This window comes from Bradysia coprophila, unplaced genomic scaffold (genome assembly GCF_014529535.1).
Source record: "Bradysia coprophila strain Holo2 unplaced genomic scaffold, BU_Bcop_v1 contig_350, whole genome shotgun sequence".
Taxonomy (NCBI): domain Eukaryota; kingdom Metazoa; phylum Arthropoda; class Insecta; order Diptera; family Sciaridae; genus Bradysia; species Bradysia coprophila.
In genome coordinates, this window is record NW_023503608.1 from 11,586,709 (window position 1) to 11,612,770 (window position 26,062).

General features: G+C 34.1%; 1 protein-coding gene across 2 annotated transcripts; it reads right to left on the reverse strand.

The window, feature by feature from the left end:
* Positions 1-3,358: 3,358 nt before the first annotated feature.
* On the reverse strand, positions 3,359-23,742 carry LOC119081000. Of its 2 annotated transcripts, XM_037189670.1 has the most exons (21): positions 23,545-23,742; positions 21,484-21,724; positions 15,452-16,757; positions 14,988-15,248; positions 11,873-12,406; positions 11,183-11,284; positions 10,946-11,020; positions 10,727-10,801; positions 10,520-10,618; positions 10,269-10,361; positions 10,010-10,143; positions 9,853-9,947; positions 9,555-9,792; positions 9,162-9,496; positions 8,937-9,089; positions 8,735-8,874; positions 8,341-8,665; positions 7,928-8,279; positions 7,786-7,864; positions 7,553-7,567; positions 3,359-6,126 (listed from the first exon to the last, which is right to left on the reverse strand). In XM_037189670.1, the coding sequence occupies exons 3-21, from the start codon at positions 16,748-16,750 to the stop codon at positions 6,124-6,126; spliced, it is 4,407 nt and encodes a 1,468-aa protein (XP_037045565.1). In that variant the 5' UTR covers positions 16,751-16,757; positions 21,484-21,724; positions 23,545-23,742; the 3' UTR covers positions 3,359-6,123. The 2 variants fall into 2 exon arrangements, with proteins under 2 accessions (XP_037045565.1, XP_037045566.1); XM_037189671.1 differs by lacking the exons at positions 7,553-7,567; positions 10,520-10,618; positions 10,727-10,801; ... (1 more) ...; positions 11,183-11,284; positions 11,873-12,406 and having other exon boundaries at positions 5,900-6,126; positions 23,545-23,740.
* Between the last annotated feature and the right edge of the window lie 2,320 nt (positions 23,743-26,062).

Genomic DNA, 26,062 nt, shown 5'->3' on the forward strand with positions numbered 1-26,062 from the left:
TAAAATTGGACGGTATAGATTTTACTTTTTATTTAGCTTGTTTATATAATAATTTTACTATTTTATTTTCATTAAATTATGTCATTTATTTTGTGATACTTGGGTTTATTTAATTTCGAAATTGAAACGAATATTTAACATCCAAAAATTTAACTTAAATGGAAAAGAGAAGGAGTAGGAATTGGAAGGAGAGGCACTGACAATTTTTTTATTTATTATTTTTTGTTGTTTTCTTTATATCTAACAATTTTCACAATAACATTTTTCATTCATTTTTTATTCATTTTTCTGCAGTTTTAATTACACTAGTTTGTTTTATTCAGTTTGAAACATACAAAATTGTCATCATTAAAAAATCTACTGGACTTTAAGTCGTTAAGAATTTTTCGCAAAATTTTTAAAACAAAAACTCGTCTTTCCATCGAGTTGTTAAAACAAAATGATTTCTTTCCTTTCCGCTCGGCGGTTATTTTAACGTTGCTGATGCACGATACACGAAACAAATAAATACAATCATGTGAAAAATGAAAAATTAATTGACAAGAAAATATTTTTTCTCAACTGCACACGCGCATTTTTCAATCAACCATACAATATTCGAATGCTTGTATGCATAGATACTATTAGTACAAAAAAGAAATAAATGTGTGTGGAAATGCATGGAAAAAACTATTATTTATTTTAAGTTTTTTTGATTCAAAAATTTTTTGAAATGATATTCAGCCGAAGGATATTCTTATACTGGCGATGCAATGTTAGCCCCGTTCAAAGCATAGTCTAACTTCCGTTATATTTGCTTCGAAGCAGAGAAAACCGTTCTCTGTTAATATACGAATAGGAAGAAGTGGGAGCTGAACCACCCAAAAACCTCAATAGACTCCCATGTATAATTTTTTTTAACTATATCATACATGATACGATTGTGAAACTATACGAAACTATTTATGTACATTTATATGTTATATCGAATAGATGGGCTACGAGTGTATGTGATGTTCGAGAAAAAAAAAACCTTTTCAAATTGTGCACTGTTTGTGAATACGGCGTTGCTCATATGTAGAGATGCATAATGTTTTTTTTTTCTTTGGTGTGGAATGGGATCTGGATTGTATGAACTGATTTTGTTAGAGCATTTGACGCAGTCTATTTTATTTTTTTTAATTCAATTTTTTATTTATATTAATTGGGAGTTTTATTCCTAAATGCAATGGTCATTTCAATTTTTTAATTTTTTTTTTCGTTGAGAAAGCGTCCTCTGTTTTAATTTAAATTATTTTAAAAGTTCCAACCAACTGTCATTGTACACAATTTGTATCGAAAATTATTCACGTTCCTCAAGACACACATGCATTCATTTGATTCACTTCGCTCTTCAATTGATTATTAATTTAACTTTAATTTTTAAATTTTTATTAATCCAACGATTCTTTCCTTTTCGTTGATAGTCTACCACTACGTCTAATAAGCTACTGTGCAGAGACAATGATGAGACAATGTTCTGAGTGTATATAAAATTTGTAAAGGGACTTTATGGTGATTCCGTATAAACAGCAATCTCCTCTCAAATGAAGTTATGTGTCTGACGAATATACATTTTCATATACACAGATTCTCGCTCAACATTGTTTGCAATGTCTTTTTTTTTAAGTTTTTCTATTTTCTGTTTTTTCTTTTTTTTTCTCAAATTTATTATCTTGGTATGACCGCATTGGAATCATATCTATGTGCAGACATATACACTGTTATTGTTGATAAATCCCGAAGCGAATGTGAGCGAAATGTCGACATGGAAAAAGAAGAAATATTTTAACTGCAAATTTTTGGCTACGAAAAAAATGGTTTTTTTTATTACGAATTTTGATTTGACAACGCTACACGAGTTAAGATACAACTGTGGACAGAGCATAGGGTGAAACTGAGCTTACTATTCGCTACGTCTAACAATTTCATAATAAATTTCCTCTTTAAATTATGTGTTTTATACACGCTCAGTGTGAGTTTGGCGGGTAGTGAATTCAATTTACGAATCGGCAATTATTTAACTTACTTAACAATAGGTGTTCACACAAAAGATTAGTCATAGCAAACAAGATTCAAACAAGTTCAAATTGTACTTACGTCTTCAGTGAAAGATTCTACACCATTGCACCCATTGCACCTTCAGGTATTATAAACGAGCAGCTGCACCATTTTCTTCGTAGTAAGTATGGTCCCTACCATCGTAAGAACTATTTATTAAAAACATGAATTCGCATTTGAAAGATTTAGGACAGGAAATAGGGAAAAAAGGACCTTTAACCTGGGTTTTTGCTTCTTTCGAAGAAGTTTCTAATCACTCTAACCTAATTTGTGGTTTTAATATCGCTTGTCAATTCCCTTATTTCTAAATTGAGAAAATTTGTGGACATGTAAGAATAAGTTCACTTTTTTGTTTGTACTGCAACAGTTACATTATCTTGCGTAGTGTACCGGTTCCATTATAGTGTGTATTTACCTGGTTTTCTTAATCAAGAAATGAAATTAAAGACTATTTGAAGAGAGATGATACTTGTATACTGTTACCGTAAGCCTAAGTTTGTTTGGTTACCCTGTTATATGTCGATGCAAACGTTCTCCATGTAGACTTACTTAAAATTGATACTCAACCTTACAGAAACTGCTAGTCATCTGCTATAATGACTTATTTAATGATGTTGTTGCGATACGCTTGCCGTTTCTACAATGTTAAAATAGGGGAATTACTTTCATTTTATTTATACTGAGTATATCGAGTATATCGCGTATATTCTGAGTATATCCAGTATAACGAGTACATCGAGTATAAGTTGACAACATGCCAGTGTGTAGCTTGTGATCTCAGGAGTCTGGCAAAGTAATCAGTTTTTCAATAAGACCAATATCAGCTGAGCGATTAGACTTTGGAAAATGTTTGTTTTTGTATGCGATTGGCACATGATTTTATAGTATATATCGCTCAGCTAATATTAGTCCGATAGAAAAACTAATTACCTTGCCAGACTCCTGAGATCACAAGCTACACACTGACATTTTGTTTGATCGAAATCCATCGCGTAGAAAATTTCATTTTTCTGAATGTGGTAGTTGTCAAACTTATACTTATACTCGATATACTTGTTATACTGGATATATTCAGAATATACGCGATATACTCAGCATAAATAAAACGAAAGGAATTCCCCTAATGTTTCAGTTTTCATTTATTTTGTCGCGCTGCTATTTGAAATCTATCTGATGTGATGGCATTACTTGATTATTAGATTAAAACACAAACCGGCATACGGTCTAAAATTTACTTTTATTTTAATATGAATCTTAATATGAATACATAAGATTTTTGTTTTTTGTAAAATATTGTATTTAAATTCATGGTTTTTTGTTTCAAGTAGTCTGATGTTAGATCAGCACTTTTAAATAGTCAAGAAATATTTTAAAACGAAAAATCTCAATTACAGATTGAATTCATGTTTGAAAAAATATTATTTTTTTAATAAATTGACTACAATGTGTGTGTGTAACATCTATGATTGTATTTTACTTTTATTTTATCCTCGAAAATTGCTTACAAAAAGTGAGTGTAATAGATCTTAAAAACAAAATTCAAAATTTTGATTCATTGAGTAAACAGCGTCACCAATTCATAAATTCATAGAGATGAAATTGAGTGACCATAAAATTTCCATTGTAAAAATAATTATCATTTTTGTATAACATGAGAAGATTGGTGAAGAACATTGGGAGGTATTAGAGCACACACAAGTCCTTATCTATACCACAAATCAGAAACATATAGCGGCACCAAACTAATTACCTTTTTTTTCCTTTACACATGTACACTATAAGAAACAACACAACTGTTGTCTGACAACAGCAAAAAAGAAATTTCATTTTGTCTAGAAGAGAGGACATCTCCACGCTTTTGATTATAGAGAAATATATTTATATCTAAAACAGCATATCATAATTAATAAGAATTACAATATTACATAAGACTTCTTATAGACATAAAAATCCAATTAATTTTTTACTTTTATTAATCCAGTGACAATCGCTTATCGACTGATCTGATAAAATTAAACACATTTCTCACTGTAACAATTATTATTCTAGGATTTTATATCTTTGACAAAATGGAACATGCATAATAAGAAGAATACATAACAGAGATGTTACAGGATCTCTTCTCTGGACATTATGTGTAGACGTTTAAATATCAATTTTTCTTATTATTTTACTACTTACGACAACGTCGGGTAAAATAAGTGTAAAGTCGACACTACAAAGTAATGTGCTATAGGTCAAATTATTAATTACTGACTGGTGTTGATGCTACATAAGATTAGATATAAGATTCATAAGAATTTTGTATTAATGGGAAATCAAATATTCCACCTATATTGGGATTGGACAATTTTATTTTTTATTTTTAGGGTAATTCTAAAAGGATCTCACTTTCGATACAAAGTTCCATACTTTTTGTATAAACAATGGAGAGAGCAGTCAAAAATCAAAAGGATAACAATTAACGGGTAACCACCAGCAAAACGGTTTCACTACACTATCTGTGCATGGTATCCTAAATTTTCTAAAAAAAAATCTTCGTCGTAAAAATGTATAATTTTAATTCAAAACAATTCCAAAAGGAAGGCATGTTGATATTTTGATTGGATTTGGAACAATCACAGAACGACTTTTTATTATCGGTGTGATCGTCAGACTATTGACTTGACAGTTGTTCGTGCAAATATTGTCCAATGGGTTGTGTTTTAACTAGTCTTAATTTACTTTCATAAGTTTTGCTAATAGAAAGGAAAAACTGTCGATTTTTTTTTTATTAATTTAACATCAAATCTTCTCTTGGAGAATAAATTTGAGAAAAAAAATTCTGGCTAAAATTGGGTATAAACAAGAAACTTTTCATTTTTCTTCTGTTGTCAAAACAATCAGAAAAATACGCATTGTCTTATTAACTACTTATAAAAGGCCAGTCATCTGTTATCGATATCGATGATAAGATCTAGCTCATGTTCTTTTATACAGTAAAACAGACGAAGTACAAGATTTCATATCAAACACTAAGCGATGCCCCAAAACAAAATTAGTATCAGATTTAGGTAACGTTGCGATACGATTGCCGTTTTTTAAGTTGAATCTTATACAAAAGGCAAGCCTATCACACCAGAATCATTTAAATCTGACGCATCTATTGTATAAACAATTTTGTGTGTAGTGTTTGGTATAAATCTATCACTTGATTTAATCATATATTTTGTAACTGACCAGTACTCAAGTCCAAGGTCATACCGTCTTCATTAACAGATGAATAGCTGTATCTCACGCGTTAATCAGATCATATTGTTGGCACCTTCACATTAACAGATTAAAAACCATGTCAATTAAATTGATTATTTACATAACTACGGATGATAAGTCGAAAAGTGATGTTTTCGAAGTGAATTTTGTTGATCCGAGGCGATGCTGAGATCAATAAAAGCACACCTGGCTTTTCATTTTTATCCTGAGTTATGAGATGCATTTTACATGCTGGGTGCGTCTAAAGAAATGCTTTTAACACGACAAAAACGAGTTTCTTTTGTCGCATGTAACACAAATAAATACAACAGATGTGAAAATAGATCTAAATGGCCAAGGGAAAGCCAATTTTAATTTAGATGTAAAATAAAACTTAAAGCTTTCTTCGGTTGAACCGTAATCAATTTATGAATTAAAATTTATTGTTTTTTTCTTTTTTAAATATAAAAAATTTACCAACATGTATACTCACTCACAAAATAAATTAACAAAAAGAAAATGTTTTAATGGTTCTCAACCAGAATATCATTAAATCCGATTTTTTATTAATAGTTTTTTTTTTGTTTAAAAAATGTTGCTTTTTTTACTTTTACTTTTCATTATCGATATTACATTTTGTATTGATAGATTCTCAATATTTTCTTTTGACAAATCGGTGTAAATGATCCAAATATTATTACTATAAATTTAGAATGGGGAGATAGATGTAGGTTTATAATTTTATCTTGAGGTTAGATTAATTAAATGTTTGTTTATCCGGTAAAGTACGTCAAAGTATGTGCCGTCAGTTCTTCACTGCAAAAAATTATTTAAAAAATATATTAGAAACTTCGATAAGACAATCGATCAATAAGACAGGGAGCGCAGGGAACTCTTTATAATTGTAACGCAACCCTATGTAAATACAACTGATATCACTGACAGGAAAGCTTTCACATTGGAATTATATTCTCCTACCATAAGCGTTTTTGCTTGACTTTTATTGGCCGGCCCGAGGCGAAGCCAAGAGACAATCTTTTAAATTTGACATAGTAAATAGAGACCTTGTATGACTAAGTCCATAGATGTCGTGAAAAATTATCGTCTTCATCAATTTAAAAATATGAAAACCGATGGAATCACGAAGACTACAGTCGTATTGATCCTACTTAGTCGCAATAATTCCAGGATAGCAGGATTTTTTTTGTTTTTTTTTTCTCGAAAAACCCGATACTGCGAAATCTACTCAGATAAAAGAAGCGGGAAAGTCACCAGAAATCGGGAAATTGAGGAGAGATATGCATGAACCGAAAAAAATTTATTTGAAAAATGTCTTTTTGTGACGGCATAACTCTACTCAAATATGGAAACGTACCGATGGAAACGACCAGAAATCGGGAAATGACTAGAAATCGAAAAATTACGAGAAATAAAAAAAACGGAAAATCGGTCCTTGCAATCGAGATCGAGACTTGATCGATAAATTAGAAAATCGTCCAAATAGCGAGATGAATGCGAAACGAACAGGAATCAGGATTTTGAAGGAAAATAGAAACAAAGCCTTGTCATTGAACTGTGAGAGGTATCGAACGAACGTTTTCTCTCCTTTCGCTCACGATTTCAGGTTTAAAAAAATCGTTAATCGAGTTTCTTTATTTCGGAAACGTTGAAATAATGTACCTTTAATCCTCTGTACTTGCATCATTTCAAGGGAACAAGGAATTTCAAGGGATTCTGTCAATTAGATTCGTCCACAATAAGAACATCTGATTGAATAGGTTCATTGGTTTGCGGCTGAGATAGTATCTACGAGCGAAATCACTCGTTGTCCCGTTGTGTCTATGTCTTGTGCATCGTTCCGTTTATCTCATGTAAAAAAGGCGCAGACATTAAAACGCAATGGAATTCCACCTTATCGCTTGTTTGTCACGGTTTGCATTGTCATTCAGACATTTAGGCAAAAAGTCCGTTGACGAAGTGAGTTGTCTTTTTAACACCGACATATTCAACCGAAAGCTAGAACAGTTTAAAAATCAAACTAATTCGAGCTATTGCATCGCGGTTAGGCAATAAGTTAATTATGCAAAATCTGAATTTCACATATTCCTAGCCTTTATCAAAGGACATTTCACTTTGAATGATGAACCTAGCTCTGTTTCAGAAACAATACTTCTGTCATCGATCATAACATCAAGGAGTCAATCTGTTTAATCGTGGGAATTAGAAAATATTTTTTACTTACTTCATCGGCCTCATTCTATAATGTTTGCATGAAATGGGAACAAGAGGTGACTATAGAATAATGAAATTTCAAAGAAATGAGCCAACCAAATAGGGCACATTATAACCGAAAAAATATTTAATTCCTTAGCAACATTAATCTAATTAACTGTGATAAGAAATTGTTTTCCGCGTTATTTTGAATAAAAACAGAGAAAAACAGACATCTTCCCTCTCTTTCTTTCAAACACTCACCACAAATCGATTGACTTTAATCCTTTCACGTGGTTCAGCATGACTAGTGTCTCGCATATTTTCGAATTTGGCTCTGATCCTGCAATATCATAAGCATTAATTTCCTTGCATAACTTTCGTTTTACGTTTCGCTGTCACTCACTCTTTAGCTGTTTCAACTTGACTCTGTTCATTTCCGTCGTACAACGCGACCGAACTGTTGTTCTGTTCTCGAGCGATTTCCTTCGATTCCCATCGTTCAAATTTGGCTCTTAATTGTTTGGCACGTGCAGCAGACTGAGCTTGTTGCAGAAACTCATCCACATTCTTGTCCGATGACCGAACGTAGTCCTGATTCGATGGCGGCTGTGGATCACTTTCACTTTCCTCTTCGCCATCATCATCGTCCTCGTCGTCTTCGGAATCGGTACAATCATTTTCGGATTCGCTATTGCGGGTGCGAATACGTCGATTGTCATCAGGTGGTGGTGTGAAGCGTTTCAACGGTTTAAGACCTATAGCAACGAGTTCTTGTAGTTAATACCACTCAAATTTTACAGTACACCTGCTACTAACCGTTAGAATTCTGGTTTTCGTGTTTCTTTTCCTCCATTTGTCGGAACATCGATAACATTTTTGTAGTCGTCTGACTATTCTCAGCAATGGTTGAGTCCTCAATTAATTCACCTGATCGAACCACATCCGGATCAATATAAACGTCTTGTCGCTCTGGTGATGGCTGTTTTACAACACCTTCACGGGGTGGAGTGATGCGAAACTGTTTCTTTTCCGCGGCACTCGGTTTGTATGTCTCGAAAAATTTGAATTTGTTTGAAATGTCAGCAGTTTCGATTTTGATGTCGTCAACCTTATCGTCACATTTTACGACATCCTCGAAGGGCTACGATTTTAGTAAACATTGTGAAGATCAATTAGGTAAACTTTTCTTCGGATCACGAATGAATTTTACCTTTGTTTTAATTGGTGGCGGCCAAATGGGGCTGGAGTTCTTCTTTATATCAGGTGTTTGCGGAGCAGATACAACTGACGGTGACTTAGCAGCGTTGGCATCCATTTCCATGAACATCGAACGGGATTTTTTGCCAATTCCTAAATGAAATATTTCCTGTTTTGTGTGTGCCTTTAAGACTTTTATACTGTTGTCTACTTGCCTTGTTCAAATACAGCCATATCCTCATCCTGATGTTTATGATGATTTCCCTCATTCTCCTCATTGAATATTTCTCCCTTTTCAAAACGATCTTTGATAGACTTGGCTTTATCACCAATGTCCACATCATGTTTCTTATCCACAGAACGAACACCTACAGCAACAGTACATCAAAATTGTTATAATTAATCTGCATTTTGAATGCAATTTCATGCAAACATCGAACCTTGTTCAGAATCTAGCACAGCCTGTTGATACATTTCCTTTATCTTTGCTTGTTTGCCCATAAAAAGTCTCGAACGAATATTTTGTATTTCCTGTTTGCGTTCTTCGCGTCGTTCCTCTTTACTCATAGAATGACCCGTTTCAAATTTGCTTTTAATATCGCTCATGTTCGCAAAGCTTAACGGTCGTTCGCGTTGGGCACGCTTTGCGCGAATCAATTCTATATCTTCACCATTTTCATCATCTCCATTTAGTTCGTCCTCAGACGAATCTTCCAATGTTACCCCATTTAGAGACTCATCAGTCAGGCCAACATCCATACCTTTGGATTGAAATCTGGAAATTAAAAAATTAAATTAATTCAGGCTCCCAGGCAACTGGAATTAGATATTACCTAGCCAATTTGGACAAAATTGTGGCACTTCTTTTAACACCACTAGGCGAGCGATCTAGCTGTACAGTCTCCTGTTCCATTTGACCAGCATTTTCGAAAATTTCATATCGCGACTTAACATTCAATTGATGCAATTCTTCCAGACCAAGATCTGTTTTATCACTAGACCTGACTACGTCCGGTGGCAATTCGATGGGTTGATTTTCACGAATTATTAATTCTGGTCGTCGTGGAGGCGCTGCAATCGATAACGAATGTGGTTATCATTCCGAGAGGAATTTTTACAAAAACAACTTACCTGGTTCACTATCCTCTACAGCTTTCGGTGTAAATAGAGCTTTAAAATGTGGCTTGCAATACAAAATACTCTCATGGCTTTCATATGTGTCCACACTAAGAAAATGGATGAAAATTTCATTAATCGAATTTCGTTAATTCTCATCTAAATCTTTTACTTCAATTGTTTATTGCATTCGCTGCACTTGAAGCAATTCTTATGCCAGATATTCCGTTCAGCTTTCATTTCTTCCATTTTGTAGACAGCCTTTCCACATGCTCGGCAATTTTTCTCCGCTTCAGCTGCAACGCCCTGTGATTAAAAGATTCGTTTAAATGAATGTGTGTAGCAGAGCGATATTAACATTTTTAGACAGGTACAAGATTTGGCGAGACTTTCAGACTCAAAAATAAAACAAAAATGAAAATCAAAATTACATTGAATTTTTCTTGTGCTTTTCCAGCATCACTGGATCGAACGTGGAGAATATTTTTCTTTTGTAATGCGTCAAATTTACTGAAACTTGATTTCTGAAATAAAAAATAAATAAAAAAAATTTAAAAAAAAATCAAAAACTGAAAATGAAGAAGAAACCATCGGTTTCATGTTCCTATATGAATGTAACGGCTAGCGGCTAACCGACTGATTGAACAAAATATCTCAAATTTTGATGATTTCAAAAACGTACCATATCATACTGAATAACGCCAAATTTTACTTGTTTAGCTTTGGTGTGCCGTTGCAGACACCCATCGCCCAATGCGACTAGACTGCAGTAACTATCTCTCTACACATTCACCATGCAAGCAAAACAAAAATAAAACGTTAGCAACACTCGTCGTTAATACACATTAATTTTTCTATAAAAGGCCTGTAAAAATAGAACATCACTCACCAAAGCTCTGACCGATACACCTGTTTGAATAGGCAATTGTTCAAGCTTTCTCAAATCACCTACTGATTTAGCGCGCTGATTTCATGCACATCATTATTTACGAGCAAGTCACATGAATAACACAAACAGGGCATGGTTAGGTATACATAACAGGACATAATGATTAAACTTAAATTAGTGATTCAAGCGGAATACAAAATTAGTGAACCGCAAACTTACGTGTATGGGAGAAAATAAATTACTACAAAATTGTTCGTCATCATTCAATGTTGTTAGATCACCGAAACTTCGACACTAAAAAAATGTTTTTTTTTTAAGTAAATCTATTTTCAGTCAAGCCCACACGTCACCATTTAGTGACATCCGATAAGAAGCTTATTAAAATGATTGCGATTAGATGATTCAATTAAAAGCAACACTCCCCGAAACACATTTTTTTTAATTAAACAAACTTACCAAATGTTTGACAGAGACATCCTTAACGATTACACGATTTTCTTTGCATCGTTCGCGGTGTACGTGTTGGTGTGGAGGTTGTTCCATAAGATAAATTTTTTTCTAATAAAAACAAAAAATGTGCGAAAAAAACACGTTTAAACACACATGCACACACAAGAAAGAATATTTTTATCACTACGAAGAAGATGGCACCGGCAATCGACTAAACCGAATTTATATGCAAAGTCGTTAAAAAGAAGAATATTCAAAGTCGTGTTAGCTATGGTACTTAAAGTTTATTGACGACAATAAGTCAATGACTCAAATTCGAACATGATTTAACCTTTTGTAGACGGTATGTAAGATGCACTGAGAAGAATAAACGATAAGCCTGCAGCAAGACTCATGTTAAAACAAATGAAGTAAAAGATTTTGTTTCTGAGCAACAGCAATACCACATGAATTATTACTGTTCTTTAGGAGTACGTACGTCTAGCACTAGCTTAGTGGAACTGTTCAAGGACGCAATAAATTAAGAATTAGAAAATCAAATGACGCGCAATCACAATAAAAATGAGTAATTATCGACTTCAATATATACTTCGGATTTAGGAGGGCTCCAATGCTATTCACGATACTACGAAAATCATACCGATGCCATTCATAAAAGTGAAGCTCAAAAATATATAGCTCAAGCAAAACACTTACCAGATTTTTCACATCAACGCTCGATAGATCATCTTCATGCAATACCACATTCGACGGGATAATCTTCTTCGACAATGTTTCTTCGACAAATTTATCAACAGAAGATCGACGCACTATTTTCTCGTCACCTTTTTCACTCCGATTACCATCACAGGTAGAGTCGTCTTCTTGTTTAACTACTTGTTTGTTCGACATGTCGCAGCATTGGTCGGTCAATTTATCACTGTTTCGGAGCGACATTTGACATCGTCGTCCACAAATTCGGTCACCATTCAAAACGGCGTTCACAATAAACGGATTGTTGAGCACAATCGAATTAGTTTTCTGGTTCGATAGGAATTGACCGATATTATTCGTTGCCGGTGGTATATCAGATGAAGAGGTATTGTTTGTAGTCCATCGATTGCGGGGCGACTTTTTCGTTTGATTAGTAACACTGGTAGCGTTGTGATTGCAGTCGTTCTTATCGCAACAAGCATTGTTAGAATTCCAACTTTGCAATGTATCATATCGATACGTTGGTGATAAGGCACTCTATGTATGGTATAGCGTTCATAATGCAAAATCAAAAATAAAAACAGTCAACAAATCATGCAAAAAAAATATATTTTGGGATGACTAAGTGTGTCTTATCTTGATGGCAAAATATTTTTAATCAATTTTGGTAATTCAATAAAAAATAATAATTTGGCAGGAACCAAAACCTAGTATGATTGGGATTAACAACAATCTTCTATGGAAAGATAAAAATTCTAGACCGCATCGGATTAAGGCCTCTGCAATCTGAACAAAGAAAAATTGTCAGTGCAACTGATCAATTTGTCATTTACACAACAAGTGACAAAATGTAGGAAAATTCAGTTTTCGTGTGAATTTTGTTAATCCGAGACAAGGCCGAGGTTAAAATGTGACTTTTCACTTTAACCAATACACTCTCTAGCAACCAAACTTCGTTTTGACGCAGTCAAACTACACATTTTATTTTGACAAATTTGACACACCCTTTTTTTGAAATGAAGTTGCCGTGCCGCCCTTTTTTTAAAGCAATATCGACATCACATAAAAATGACGGAGCAACGAACAAAAAAAGACATCACCGTGGATTTACATAGAAACGTAAAAGTGACAGATGCAATGTTTTTTAAATACTGCAACCCGAAATTTCATTCATAAAATTAAAATTATGAATGAAATTTCGAGTTGCCGTATGAGAAAATTTTTGCATCTGTCACTTTTACGTTGCTATGTAAATCCACAGTAACAAATTATTCACTTTTGAACACCGAAATGGTGACGGAGACGTAATATTTTCAACGCAAAAAAGGACATCGCTGCTCATACTTCGTGTAACTTATTTTTAAAAGTGTAAAATTTTCGATGACAGCATTCTCTGTGCAGTTTTACAATCCTAATTTTCCTAGTTTGTTTGCTAGAGAGGGTAAGTTTTGTAATGGACTTTTGAAGAGTGATATCGCCAAATCTTCAGGTGATTGGGGAACAAGCGGTCTCCGATTTTAATGAGTGATAGCTCGTTGGATTCGTCTTTCAATTCTAAACACGTAGCTTTCACTTTTTCTAAAAAAAAATGGTTTCCTGTGAAAAGCGTTCAAAAGCGTTCAGAAGACATATCAGAGGGTACCGGAAACAGTTTTTCGACAATAACTCAAGAAAAAAATATTTTAAATTGTTGTAATGTTGTACGAATGTCGGCCTTGGAAAGACCTACAGGTAGAGTATACGCACCGCTCCAGATGCTGTTCCAGCTGTAGAGCCCCCGGAAAGAAGGAAAAAATCTGCATTTTGGCACCAACTTTTTTTCCAACACTTCTGTGGGCTTGCAGCACAAAAGTACTGGGTTCATTTATATATGGAACGATAGTGGGTGAGGCCAGCTACAACACCCCTAACTCAGTTCCGTGGAACATCAAAGCTGCAGAGAAGGCGGACTCTCCAAACATTCACTATATTTTTAGTCATAACTCTCGTGGATCTACTCGCACCAAGCGGTGCGTATACTCTACCTGTAGGTCTTTCCAAGGCCGACATTCGTATCGTACAACATTACAACAATTTAACATAATTTTTTCTTGAGTTATTGTCGAAAAACTGTTTTCGGTACCCTATGACATGTCTTCACTTTTGAACGCTTTTCACAGAAAACCAATTTTTTTTAGTGTTTCCTAGAATTGAAAGACGAATCCAACGAGATATTACTCATTAAAATTAAATAGCCTCAATACAAACAACACACACTCTACGGATAATAGCGGCAGAGTCGAAATTTTGTTTGATTTTTGCAAGTAGTTCCAGGTGGTTCTGGGTGGTTCCCGTGGTCCAATCGAAAAGTGATGTATGGAAGTGCCCCTTATTTTTGATAATGAACAAGTCGTGCATACATCATTTTGTCCAAAAACTTCAAATTTAGCCGATATAATTTTGGGTCATTTTGACTCTGCCGCATCTGCCGCTTTTATCCGTAGAGTGTGTGTTGTTCGTATTGAGGCTATTTAATTAAAATCGGAGACCGCTTGTTCCCAAAGTTGAAATAATCACCTGCAGATTTGGCGACTCTTAAGTCGAAAGTTCATGAGATTTGATGTAAAGAACTGTTTACGACCGACCAGCAGATTTGCCCTATATTTCATAAGAGCGATAATTTTAAAGAAAAGAATTCTTTTGTTTTAATTTTTCACGGCGCGGCAGAAGCATGTAATAGTCATTTGTGCACACATGTGAATTTTCATGCAAAGGGCAGACGACCCGAGAAAATTTGAAAAATTGCCCTCATTTTCGGCCCCGAAGCATGAAAACGTTATTTGTCAACATATCGCTTCGAAGAGAAATGTTCGTAAGAATGTGGTGCTAATAGACGGCAATTAAAATAAACCGTCAATTACAATAGCATTAAAATTTAAATTTGGCAGCGGAAAGAGGAAGACACAAGTAGTCATAAAAAAAATTAAAGGAAAAAAATCCATGCAATTTCTAAGGCAAACGTAAATGCATATTGTCACAGCTCTGCTACAGTGCTATGATATTGTACACTAGCGCCTCTAATTTTACAATAATTGTGTCGAAGACCTATTTCAAAGCAAAATTTATATCAACAACTCACCACAGATATATTTTCTTTCTCCGGATCCGACTTCTTGGACTTTTTAGACTTTTTCTTCTTTTCACCGGTAGCTTCTGATTTCTTTTTCGTTGCTTTTTCTGATTTTTTCGCTGTGATCGCCTCGACTTCTTCGACACCAGCGGTGACCGTTGCCGATGCTGTGGTAGCTGTTGTTGATGACGATGTCACCGAAGATTGTTTGATTGTTTTCTTTGTTGTTACCATTGTCGACGTTTCCGATTCAAAACGCTCGATGGCTTTCTGTTTGTGTAAATGAAAGGAGAACAACCAATCAATAAAATGAAGCAAAGTGGCAAGGCTAACTTTAATTTTTCAATTTACAAACAATGATTTCAACGTTAATGAATGAATGATTAAACAGAAAATAACTTAAGCTGAACAAAGTGTTGGGCTACGGTAAAAAAAATACGAAAGAAATTATTAAAGCTTTGTGATGGACTTACGTGTACTTCAACATTACTACAACTTTCCTTAATATCATCATCTTCATCTACACTATCGCTGTTATCGTCTTCTTCTGAACTTGATGTCTCTCCATCACCGGCATCACCCAACTTAACACTACCATTCTCGCATTCATTTTTTCCGTAGTCATTATAGATATCAATGTCGTCCTCATCTTCAATGGTTTGATCAAAATACGACGCAACAACAACATTATATGCATCGTCTGTTACAGCTGGTTCAACATTAAAATGTTCTGCCGAGCCGGCATCATCAGTGTAACAGTCAACAACGATGCTAGGTCTTTGTTTGTATGCTCCTCTGAGCATCAAAACATTTTCGTAAATTCCATCGTCCTCATCATCGTCATTCGAACGTTTATCAGCGTTGGTTTGTTCTACATTTTCGTAATGGTGAGCTTTGGAGGAGTCAACATCGTCTTCTTCGTCATATCGATCGAAATCATCACCATCTAAACAAACAGTGTGTGTCAATGATACCAAACCCTCGTTGTAATTGTCCAAATTTTCGGTGTGAGATTCATTCATCGAATGGTCCGCATTTACAGTGTCATCAACAGTCATCCACTGATCGCCCCCAACACCCGTTTTCTCCACCTCATTCGCGCCATTAATAGCTACCGATTCTGTAAATGGAGGGTCAAACGAGTAGGAAAGATCATCATCCGTTGGAGTCGCTGTGGTTGATGTAATGGTTTGTGAAAATATTGCCGAAATAAATGCGTCATCCGTTTCATAAAACTTTTTCGTTTTATTCACTATGGGTGGATCGGTTCCATCATCAGTGTCGGTGATAACAAGTCGCAATGATGTAGGCTTTGACGATTTCTTGCCGACATGATTCGACGAATCAGCGGTACCATTCTGATCCAAACAATCGTCATGGGTGATGCCATTCGATTGATCGACATCTAATGCACCGTCGATGTACTCAATACTTTTATCATGAGTGTCGCCATTCCGTGCATCATGATGGTCGACCGAATCAGTAATGTCATTATCGGGTGATGGACTAACAACGGGATCCCGTGAATCTTTGTCTGTGTTCAAAAGAGTATCAAACGATTGGAGCTCTTGATCCGTAAACAAGGTTAGATTTTGAGTGTTTATGAATTCGTCATCATTTTCGCTGTTATTTAGTGTTATTGAATCGCTCAAATCAGTTGGAATTAATGGATTGTCAGCATCGGTTAATATTAGCTTTGTGTTAAGTGACGATGTGCTGTGTAATGATTCTGTAGCATTACTTACAATTTGTTGAGCACTTTTCGCTGACATGTTCAATCTGAAATTGGGAAAAGTAATTGCTCAGTTAATGCTGTTTGGGTGAGATAAGATTAGAAATTTGAATCCCAGTCGCTTGAAATGTTCGGTTTTCGGAGCGTTTCTATCCTACTCGCTCTAACGACTTCGAATTATATTTGTCTCACTCGCACTTATGCCAATACCAAGTGAACGGGGGGACTTTTTTATTAGGATGAGAAGATCTAAGATTCACTGAACAAGTTTTAATATTCGACACTACCTAACGCTGAAACTTTCCTTTCCTATAAGGTGTGGAAATTCTTACTACACTAAACGTAACAATGCAAAGCAAATCGAATCTATCAATATTTCCTTAGACTTGTCTTTGAAAGTCATTGTCAAAACGCAACCAACCTATGTGTATCGTTATCGTATTAAATTACAGTCTAGCAAAACATTGTTTTTGCATCATCATAATTACCGACTGAAGATATGATGTATACGTGAATAAAATGTTGAGTTCATGAACCGCGTTCTATAACGGCAGCCATTTACAATGGCATCATTAATTCAGTGGAAATTACACCGGCTCAATCATTTGCATTTTGAATTTGTTTAACTTATAGCTAGGTGCATTCACTTTTCATAATTGGTCAATATATTGAATAATTACTGATGATACCTTTCCAATTCGTATGGAAAAACTAACATTTTTGAAATTTCACGTGTCACACCAAAATTATTCCCAAGTAAAATGTTCAGTTCAACAATTTCTTCTGTTCATCGAGAAGTGTAATTTGTATACAAATGGATTCGTGCTGCATAATATATACTCGAATATAATGCATCTTATTAGTCTAAATATAATTAACATTGCTGACAACTCGGTGCAAAACTTTAAAATTAAATTCAAGTAAAATTAAACGAAGAAATATATATAAATCACATCTCGCGTAGGCACTACCTTTTGAAAATTGGGTCACATCATCACATATGGTGTTTAATGATTGCATTTCCTATATAAAACAATTTCATGAGAAATTTTACTATTTTTCTTTTACTTGAAAATATTTTTCCATTGCACAATCTTTGCAGTGTTTACTTTGGCTTCGTTTATTTGGTTGCCGATGAATTTCATTCATGTCAATTTTATGCTTTAAGCTAAATTTTCTTTTTATTCGTTTTTCTTTTCAATGTAGAATATAAGTTCGTGGAATAAAAATCTGTTGCAACATTCTACAACAAAGATATAGAATTGACTCATCTCCAGTCAAACGACCGAAATAGGGTAACCAGGTTAGTTATACGAGCCTGAGCCCTCTGTAAGTTAAGGCCACTGGAAAAGGAAATCAATCACACAAATTTGTGCTTGAAAGAGATAGAACCAGATAAAGGGGATGGTAACTGAGCCAAGCTAATTGAGTATAGCCTATCATTTCCATCCATTTTACCATTGTTTTTCAACGTATTTTTGTGTTCATTATCTACATAGGTCATCTTCAAGGACGTCTGAAATGCCATCCACGTTAAGAAATGTCATCCATGATATTAAAAAAAGCATACAAAATTTGTATTACAAATGAACTAATGAACGAAACATTTAACGAAACTTAAGTAAGGCTACGTCTGAGAGTACCGTAACTTGAAGATGATACCAATGAAGTGAAGTATCGACCTGAAATACAAGTCAGTTGACCGCAGTCAACCATTTTGCTTAGAAGGACAAAATTATTCGTAATGAAATACATTCTTTGACAAAAGAAACTAACAAAGAAATATATGATTCGATTTCTACAAGATCTTTGAACTGTAGTTGAAGCATCTCCACAATCCATATAACAGCACCCATCCGGCGTACTAATAAAGTCAATTTTTAGTTGGAATCCGAATTTTTCGTTATACAGCAACCTTATCCTTTTCAGACAATAATTTGAATTTTTGATTGCTAGATTTCGTGCGGACTTTCAGTAGGGCTCGAAGGGTTCAAAAATCATGCAAAAGCATACAAGTTGAAAAGTGGACACAAAAATAGTTATTTATACAACCGAGTGATAAATGCTTTTTTAGGCACTAGATGTGTGCCTGCGGCCTCGAGTGACAATACGCATCGTGTGCCTAAACACACATTTATCATCGAGTTGTATACAACGTTTTTCTCAATAAAGGCAATAGAAAGTCCTACTTTTTGTCACTTGTTGCGAAAAGGTTATTTTACAGCGTGCGCACTATTTGAATAACCACTAAACTTTGATGTTTTTCGGATTCTGTTAAGATCAGATATAAGATCGAACTAAGCTAACCAAATTATTCTGGAATAGTAGCTTATAGAAAATGTAGAAAATTTGATCACACAGATTCCAGTCTTGACTTGAACAGAAAATTCTGATCGATTATTAATTGTAATTGTAATAGAACAGGTCAAGTAAATATTTTATACCATACATTGTTCAAACAATTACGTTACTATCGATTTTGTTCATCAAGCAAAATTAACTGCAAACAATAAATTCTTGTCGGGGTCGTTAACTCTTTCGATTTTATTAGGAAATTTTGAGCAAAAAAAAAATTATTTCAGTTCGAATCATTCATGGTTGATGGACCAAAAGAATTGAAATAATTGCTTTTAGTGCCTCGTATTATTAAGCTCTCAAAATCATTCTTTATTAACCGATAGTGCGCCACTTCGATAGTTCGGTACATGTATAGATATATCGAACTGTAATTTTATTTCAACCGATTTCTCAAAGCAGCCAATGATGATTTCAGCACAGATGGTACAATCAAATTTTTAATTCGATTCGATTTTTTTTACTCGTCTGCGAAGCAAGTGAAAGAATTTTTATGCCAACGCTTGTTTAAACGTACGAAATAATTACAATCCGAGACTGATCCGATAAACAATTGTATAGGTCGCTACCAACAATGCTCGCGTATACCGATTAGAAGTGTAATTGAGCTTGCAAATACGTCTGATAGAAAAGCAACATCATCAAAGGTTCAGAGCATTTGACAAAAAGTCAAAGAAAAAATCACGGTTAAAAGGCATGTCATTCCATACCATTTACACAAAGTTACTTCATTACAACCAAACCGAAATCAACGACAAGGTTCCAATTTAACTTCCATATTCTTCTATTTTTCTGCGTAATATTTGAATGAGAACCGGATTTCAATGTTCCGATTTATGTATGTAATATACAGTGAGGTGTTATATGGGATGCATGGAATTATATATATTTTTTTGTCGATGCTGTTTTAAATACTCTTGTATAAGTTGCATGTGGTCGACTGAAGTTCAATGAATCTAAGACTCGTTTTTTCTCGTTTAATTTGTTGTGTACGGTTGTTAAATCATTATAACTTAAAGTAATTTCATTTTTTTTGTCTTTCACAATGTTTGTGGTTGTATATATACTTGCTCAACAAGCAGCTGTGTATTTTATAAAAATTCGCTATCGCTTGAATGACTAGGGGATCATTGAATGTTTTTTCTCTTCATATTTTAGATTGTTATTTAGTTCCGAAATTAACTTATTAATGAACTTATCTGTATTTCTAATAGACCAATGTTGGTACAATCGTAAAAATAAATTTTTATTAAACTTACAGACATTAGGTATATGTTGGTATGCGATTCAACCGCATGCATTCTTTTATTTAAAAAAAGAGAAGAAGAAGAAGAAACGATGGATAGCAACGCATGGGATGTACTATTCCAAAACAGTTCAGAATTGTAATATTCACGTTCATAACATGGATATTCATAGATGTGATTCTTAATTAGAGAATCTTAACACAGAAACCCTATATCGATAATGTTCCCAATTTGTTTTAGAACAAAATGAGATTGAGGTATACTTGCGCCTTGAGTTCATCTATATTTTGATGTCCCTACTGTAATCCAGAGTGAATAAAAAAAAATCGAAAATCTAATTAAAAGCAATGACAAAACTGAAAACGTTCAAAGTAATTTTTCACAATGAGTCTCCATTGCTTTGTAACTAAGGTATTCCATGGTTTTTCATGTTACATTAATTCTAATTTTATATGATAGCTGCAATTATGTTATTACACACTGTTCATGTTATACATTCCGAATCAATTTGCAGAACATAGATGGTGTAAATTTCATAGTTGTCGAGGCTTCCACGCTACATTTTTCTATTTACATACCGAATTAACCCAGCTACAACTCATTGTTGTATTATCAGAAATGACGCCGAGAGTTAACAGTTCTTCGCAACGTTGGAATGAGTCTTAGATTTGCATACGAATAACACTAGAAACTGTTTTCTTCGTCGAATCGTCTTGCCGATATAATTTATGTAAACATCATCGTCGAACGAAATCGCAATAATTTCGAAAATTCTTTCAAATAAAATAAATTGCTTTCTTCGATGTATAAGTATTCTGTACTGTCGAAGAGAAAATTATTTTGTTTTCCATTTTTTTTATGGAAAACGGTCAATAGAAGTGCAATCATTTAAGTGAAACATGAAAAGCGAAAATTCGCGTTGGTAGAAACCTCAAATGGAATTGAACTAAATTTTCCGATGCGTTGCGAAATGGTCTATAAAGTACACGTCATGTTTGCTCATTTTTTTAATTATAACTTCACAATAAATCTGAATCAGAGTCATGTAATATTGTAAATGCAAGCGAAAAAAATTTCTTTAAATTTTCAACTTGCGAAATGTTTTAACCATTTTAAGGTGTTCGGGGATGGGCAAAGCTGATAAACATTAATTACAAGTCACTTTACTTACTGGTTTGACGACGTCTAAAAAGATGATGAATTTTATTAATTTACAAATGTCTTCTCTCAGCACATTTGTCGTTGTCCAATTTCAGTAACACTTGTTTTATTTTACAACTTTCGATGAAAATATCCAACAATATTTCTATCTGTCTGTAAGCACACACACAGTCAATTAGAAGTACCCAATCGAAAGGTGTTATCTGAAACCGAAATCACTGCAAATTCTATTACACCTGTCGACGAATTAACTGTGAATTTCGAAATGAAAATTTATTAATTCGAACAATTGACCCGAAAAAAAATGATTTTATTTCCGTAAATTTGTTCAAATTCTTGTTGTTGTTATTTTTGTTTTCCTATTTTTATCGGTGACATTTACGTCGAAATTGTGCGCTGTTCTTGGGGATTTTTGATATTTTCACGCATATTTCAGAAAATGTTTTCAGAGGACTGAGAATTATATTACTCTCGCACGTAGCGGAGAAAATTGCTGTGCTGACGGAAAACTGTTACAATTGTGAGAGTTTCGGCTCTGTCTGGTGGTTTTTCGTTCGGGTGTAGAAAATTGAGATTTTACTTTCTTCGTATGCATATAGAGGTAACAGAAACAGGGACCTGATTATGTATGTGTGGAAAAAAACTCCTATGTGCTACATACTTATGCTTGACTCATTCAAATTCACAACCCAAGAATGATTAACTGGAATATTCTAACGTATACATTTTTCTGCGATTTGTACTTTTACCGCTTGATGGATCGATTAACATAGCGTTGGTCCTAAAGCTAGGACGTAATTCAGTAATTAAAAGAGCATTCTATCATTGCGATGCATTGAGATTCCCCTGTTATCGATAGAGATAAGATAAAACAACAAGCTCTGCCTATGGTGCTCTTAAAGAAGCAAAATGAACGCTGAAAGGAATGAAGTACAAGATTTTGCATGAATATCTTGAAACTTGTTTTATCACTAAAGGAGTAATAGAGCCGATAATAATACTTGGTGATTTGTTTGCCGTCTGTGAAAGGTTAAAGAATACAGTGTAAGTCTGATCTCAAAAACTTTGAGTTTTTTGTCAGTCTTCCCATTCATTTCTTTCTCCTGTGGTGTCGATTGAACTATTTATTATTATGTGCAAGCAGGTATTTGCGTTACAAACTGTTGAATGATATGTTCAACAAAAAAACAAAATCTTTGTCATAAACATACTTCCAAAAATAAGTCAATTTTCGTTTTACAAAAAAAAACTGACGGCTTTTCCATTTCGAATTTTTTTTTCACCTCTCCACATTTATTACAGTTCTGATCTTCTGAGATATAATTGACTCAGTCGAATTGAGAACAGAATGTTCGGTCTGAGGTAAAAGTAAATTTTCGCATTTATTTTTGGACTTGAGAGATATCTGTTTTCGTAATGGATAATGTACACAATGTTCATAAAATGTGTATAATTTTTTTTCTTTCATGGTTTTCTTGAATTATTCATACACAGAACGGTTAAATGGAACTGTTATACATACACATCTCTACTACCAATTTACATTGATATATAACAGACGATTTGGTCAACTCAAAATCGCGAGAACATTCATTTCAGTAACAAATTATAAATACCGTACACTCGCGTATACTCCTTTCCCCTCCTTTTGTACAAAAATAAACATCAAAAATACCTTAAAGAAACCACGAGCTTAAGAGCAGTGACATAGAATCACTATGGTATGCCGGCTAAGAGATGCTTTCGTCGAATTGATATTTTTTTTTGTATTTTATTTTAACTAAAAATAATCGCGAATTGGATCAAACTTCAACAAAGGAATTTCTGTGTATTTCGTTTCATGCACACAACATTATAAAAACCGAATAAGAATATCAAATTTCATTTTCGACCTATGTACCCCGTATACCCATGCATATATACAAAGGTTCTTTATGAGACGAATTTCGAAGATCAATAAGGTGTGTTATGTTATGATTCTGTGGATATTCTTGGAATTCGAATTGGATGGGATGTGTGATTCTAATTGGAACGCTATATCGTTCGTAGCACAATTAGTATTATTATTTACCGCGTCTCTATATTTTTATTGCCCAAAAAGCAAGAAGCGCACCAGAAAAAGAATTTATTTTAATTACACACGCGACGAATCTTTTTTAAATTGCGAAAAATATATTATAAAAAAACAACAACTAAGAACACGTTCAATTGCACACGATGTACTGACGTTGCTCGTTGTGGATTATAGTGGCTGTATAGTACTGAGCCGGTCCGTTCCGTTTCAGCGTTGCATGTATATTTTTGTTATGTATCATCCGTCTATATAATACACACAGAGGAGAAATTCTCTTAGATTCATTTCTGATTTTCTCTTTCTTAGACGTCTGCTAAATGGTTTTGAAATTTGTGTGTTTTTTCTTAAATCTTTTTCTTATTTATTTTATATTAAACTTGTGTATGCACGAAGTGAGATGATGTGATGATGAAACTACATTTGGCTCAAAAATGCAATGTATCTTTTTTTACAAAAGAAAAAAAAATGGTTCTCTTGTAGGGCTTTGAACGCAAAAATTGCAGTTTTGGACATTAAAAATGTTGAATGAGGTTGAGATGTAATTATACATTTATTGATGCAATTTTTATACGTATTATACACGAACACACGACAAGAAAATCAACCGAAAGGTAGAAACGAGAATTATACATAATGTTGCGTCATCACCCACATCTTTGATCGTTTCTCAAAATTTAAGGTATTTCAGATTCCAGTGTAACCGAAATGCCCCTATTTTCCTAAAACCCTAAACCCTAAAACTAAAGTGCTAAACCACCGTTAACAACTTATGTCCAATCTCTATCCCTGTCGCAAACAAAAACTGTGTTTTTTGTCTGCTGGTGGTCCATCAGCAAGATTTATGTTACTGCATTTCGACATTTCAAATAGTTTTGAACCTGTGAGAGCAGCGGTTTCACGATCAATTGATAGATACGTTAACGTTAAGCTTTTCAGGGACAACAGGTCACCAGAATTCGAGTATCAAGTCTACTACTTCGTTTGTTCTAATAAATTTCAAAAGATTAATGTGAAATCTTTTACTTCACTAATTTGAACAGACATCTTGCTATAAAGCTCACACTAGGCAGAGCTTGTCGTTTGAGTTGGTTGTCGCTGTCGATAGCATATGTAACATTTTTACTGTAATTACTGCTGTAATTTCAACGATCATGTCAACTTGATGTTTTTATGGCGACTACAAGACAGCATTCGACAAAGTAGTGATTCGACTAATGATTGTCAAACTCGCAAGATTCGGAATCGGGAAGAAAACGGTAAAGTGGTTGGTCAATTCCTCGTCGGAAGGACAAATTACGTAAAAATTTGCAGTGATACCATCCAGGACGTTTGAATCAGCATCAGAAGTGTCACCTGGAAGTTCACTTGTGATGTTCATCGTATTTATTAACGACGTGGTTGAAGAAGAGAATTTCGCTTGCCCCTTGCTATTTGCCGACGATATAAAATTGGCTGCTATTATTGGCGATTACGTGGACATTCGAAGATTGAGGGACGACATCGACATCAATAGTTCGAACACGGCAACTCGTCTGCAATTCAATAATGAAAAATGTCACATCTTTAGTATATATCGACTCGATTCCGCATTCACGTAGTAGTGGTAAGACCGTTTGTCTGCCTAGAACAATAATTTCCCACTTACCCTTCTAGGGCATTTTGGTTTATCTCGGTAAATATGTAATTGTACATTACTGCTGTATATGAGAGACGTGTACGTATACAAGAGCTTCCGCGAGTGCTGAAATTTCACTAGTTCTAACTGTAAGATTAGTCAAAATTAAAGTAAATTGAAAACAAAACAGCATTACTGTTGATCGCTACTGAAAAAGTTCAATAATATCACAAAAGTCAACAGACTACATTTCACCGAAATCCAGCAATCCACTTCTGAGGCATTTCCGGTATTTAGATCAGTAAAATTTTTCAAAATTCCTAGAAATCCGTCAAACGAATTTTAAGAATTTTTAGGAATTGGACGGAATTAAATTATCACAAATAGGCCCTGTTCTGAGGTCATTACTCAAGATAGAACTTTACGATTTGCGTAGTTTCAATTGAACCAAACATAGGCACACTTACCTTCTCCACTTGAAACTTTTATTGGACGGAAAACCAACTCAAATGTTTTTGAAAGTTTGAAACTCTCTTATGGAATTTTATCCCGCAGTATAGAATGGAAATGAAACAACATTGTTAGTTTTGTATAATACTTTTTTTTACAAATTGTTTACAATATTTTTATGAAATTTGGTAAGCAGTTGTTTTTCCATAATTATTATTTCATATGCAATGATTTTTTTGTTAATTTTTCATAAGTGATATAGATATTTATATATGTAACATAATAATACGACTTTAAATTAAAAAAAACAACATTAAAAATGATAATTTAGCCATAATTTATTGTGTGTTTCTCTCTTTCTGAATTTCTCTTTCAATTTTTCTTTTATATTGAAGAAAACCCCTAAACGCATATCAACGTTTCATTATGATTGAATGGTCAGTTGAGTAG

Bases quoted from the DNA above. Each gene is read 5' to 3' on its own strand.
- LOC119081000 (XM_037189670.1), bottom strand. From the start codon at position 16,750: ATGTCAGCGAAAAGTGCTCAACAAATTGTAAGTAATGCTACAGAATCA. The intron at 10,144-10,268 runs GTAATTTTGATT...TTTTAATCACAG, and splicing joins AAGCACAAGAAAAATTCAAT to GGCGTTGCAGCTGAAGCGGA. The intron at 8,666-8,734 runs GTAAAATTCATT...CTAAAATCGTAG, and splicing joins CGCCACCAATTAAAACAAAG to CCCTTCGAGGATGTCGTAAA.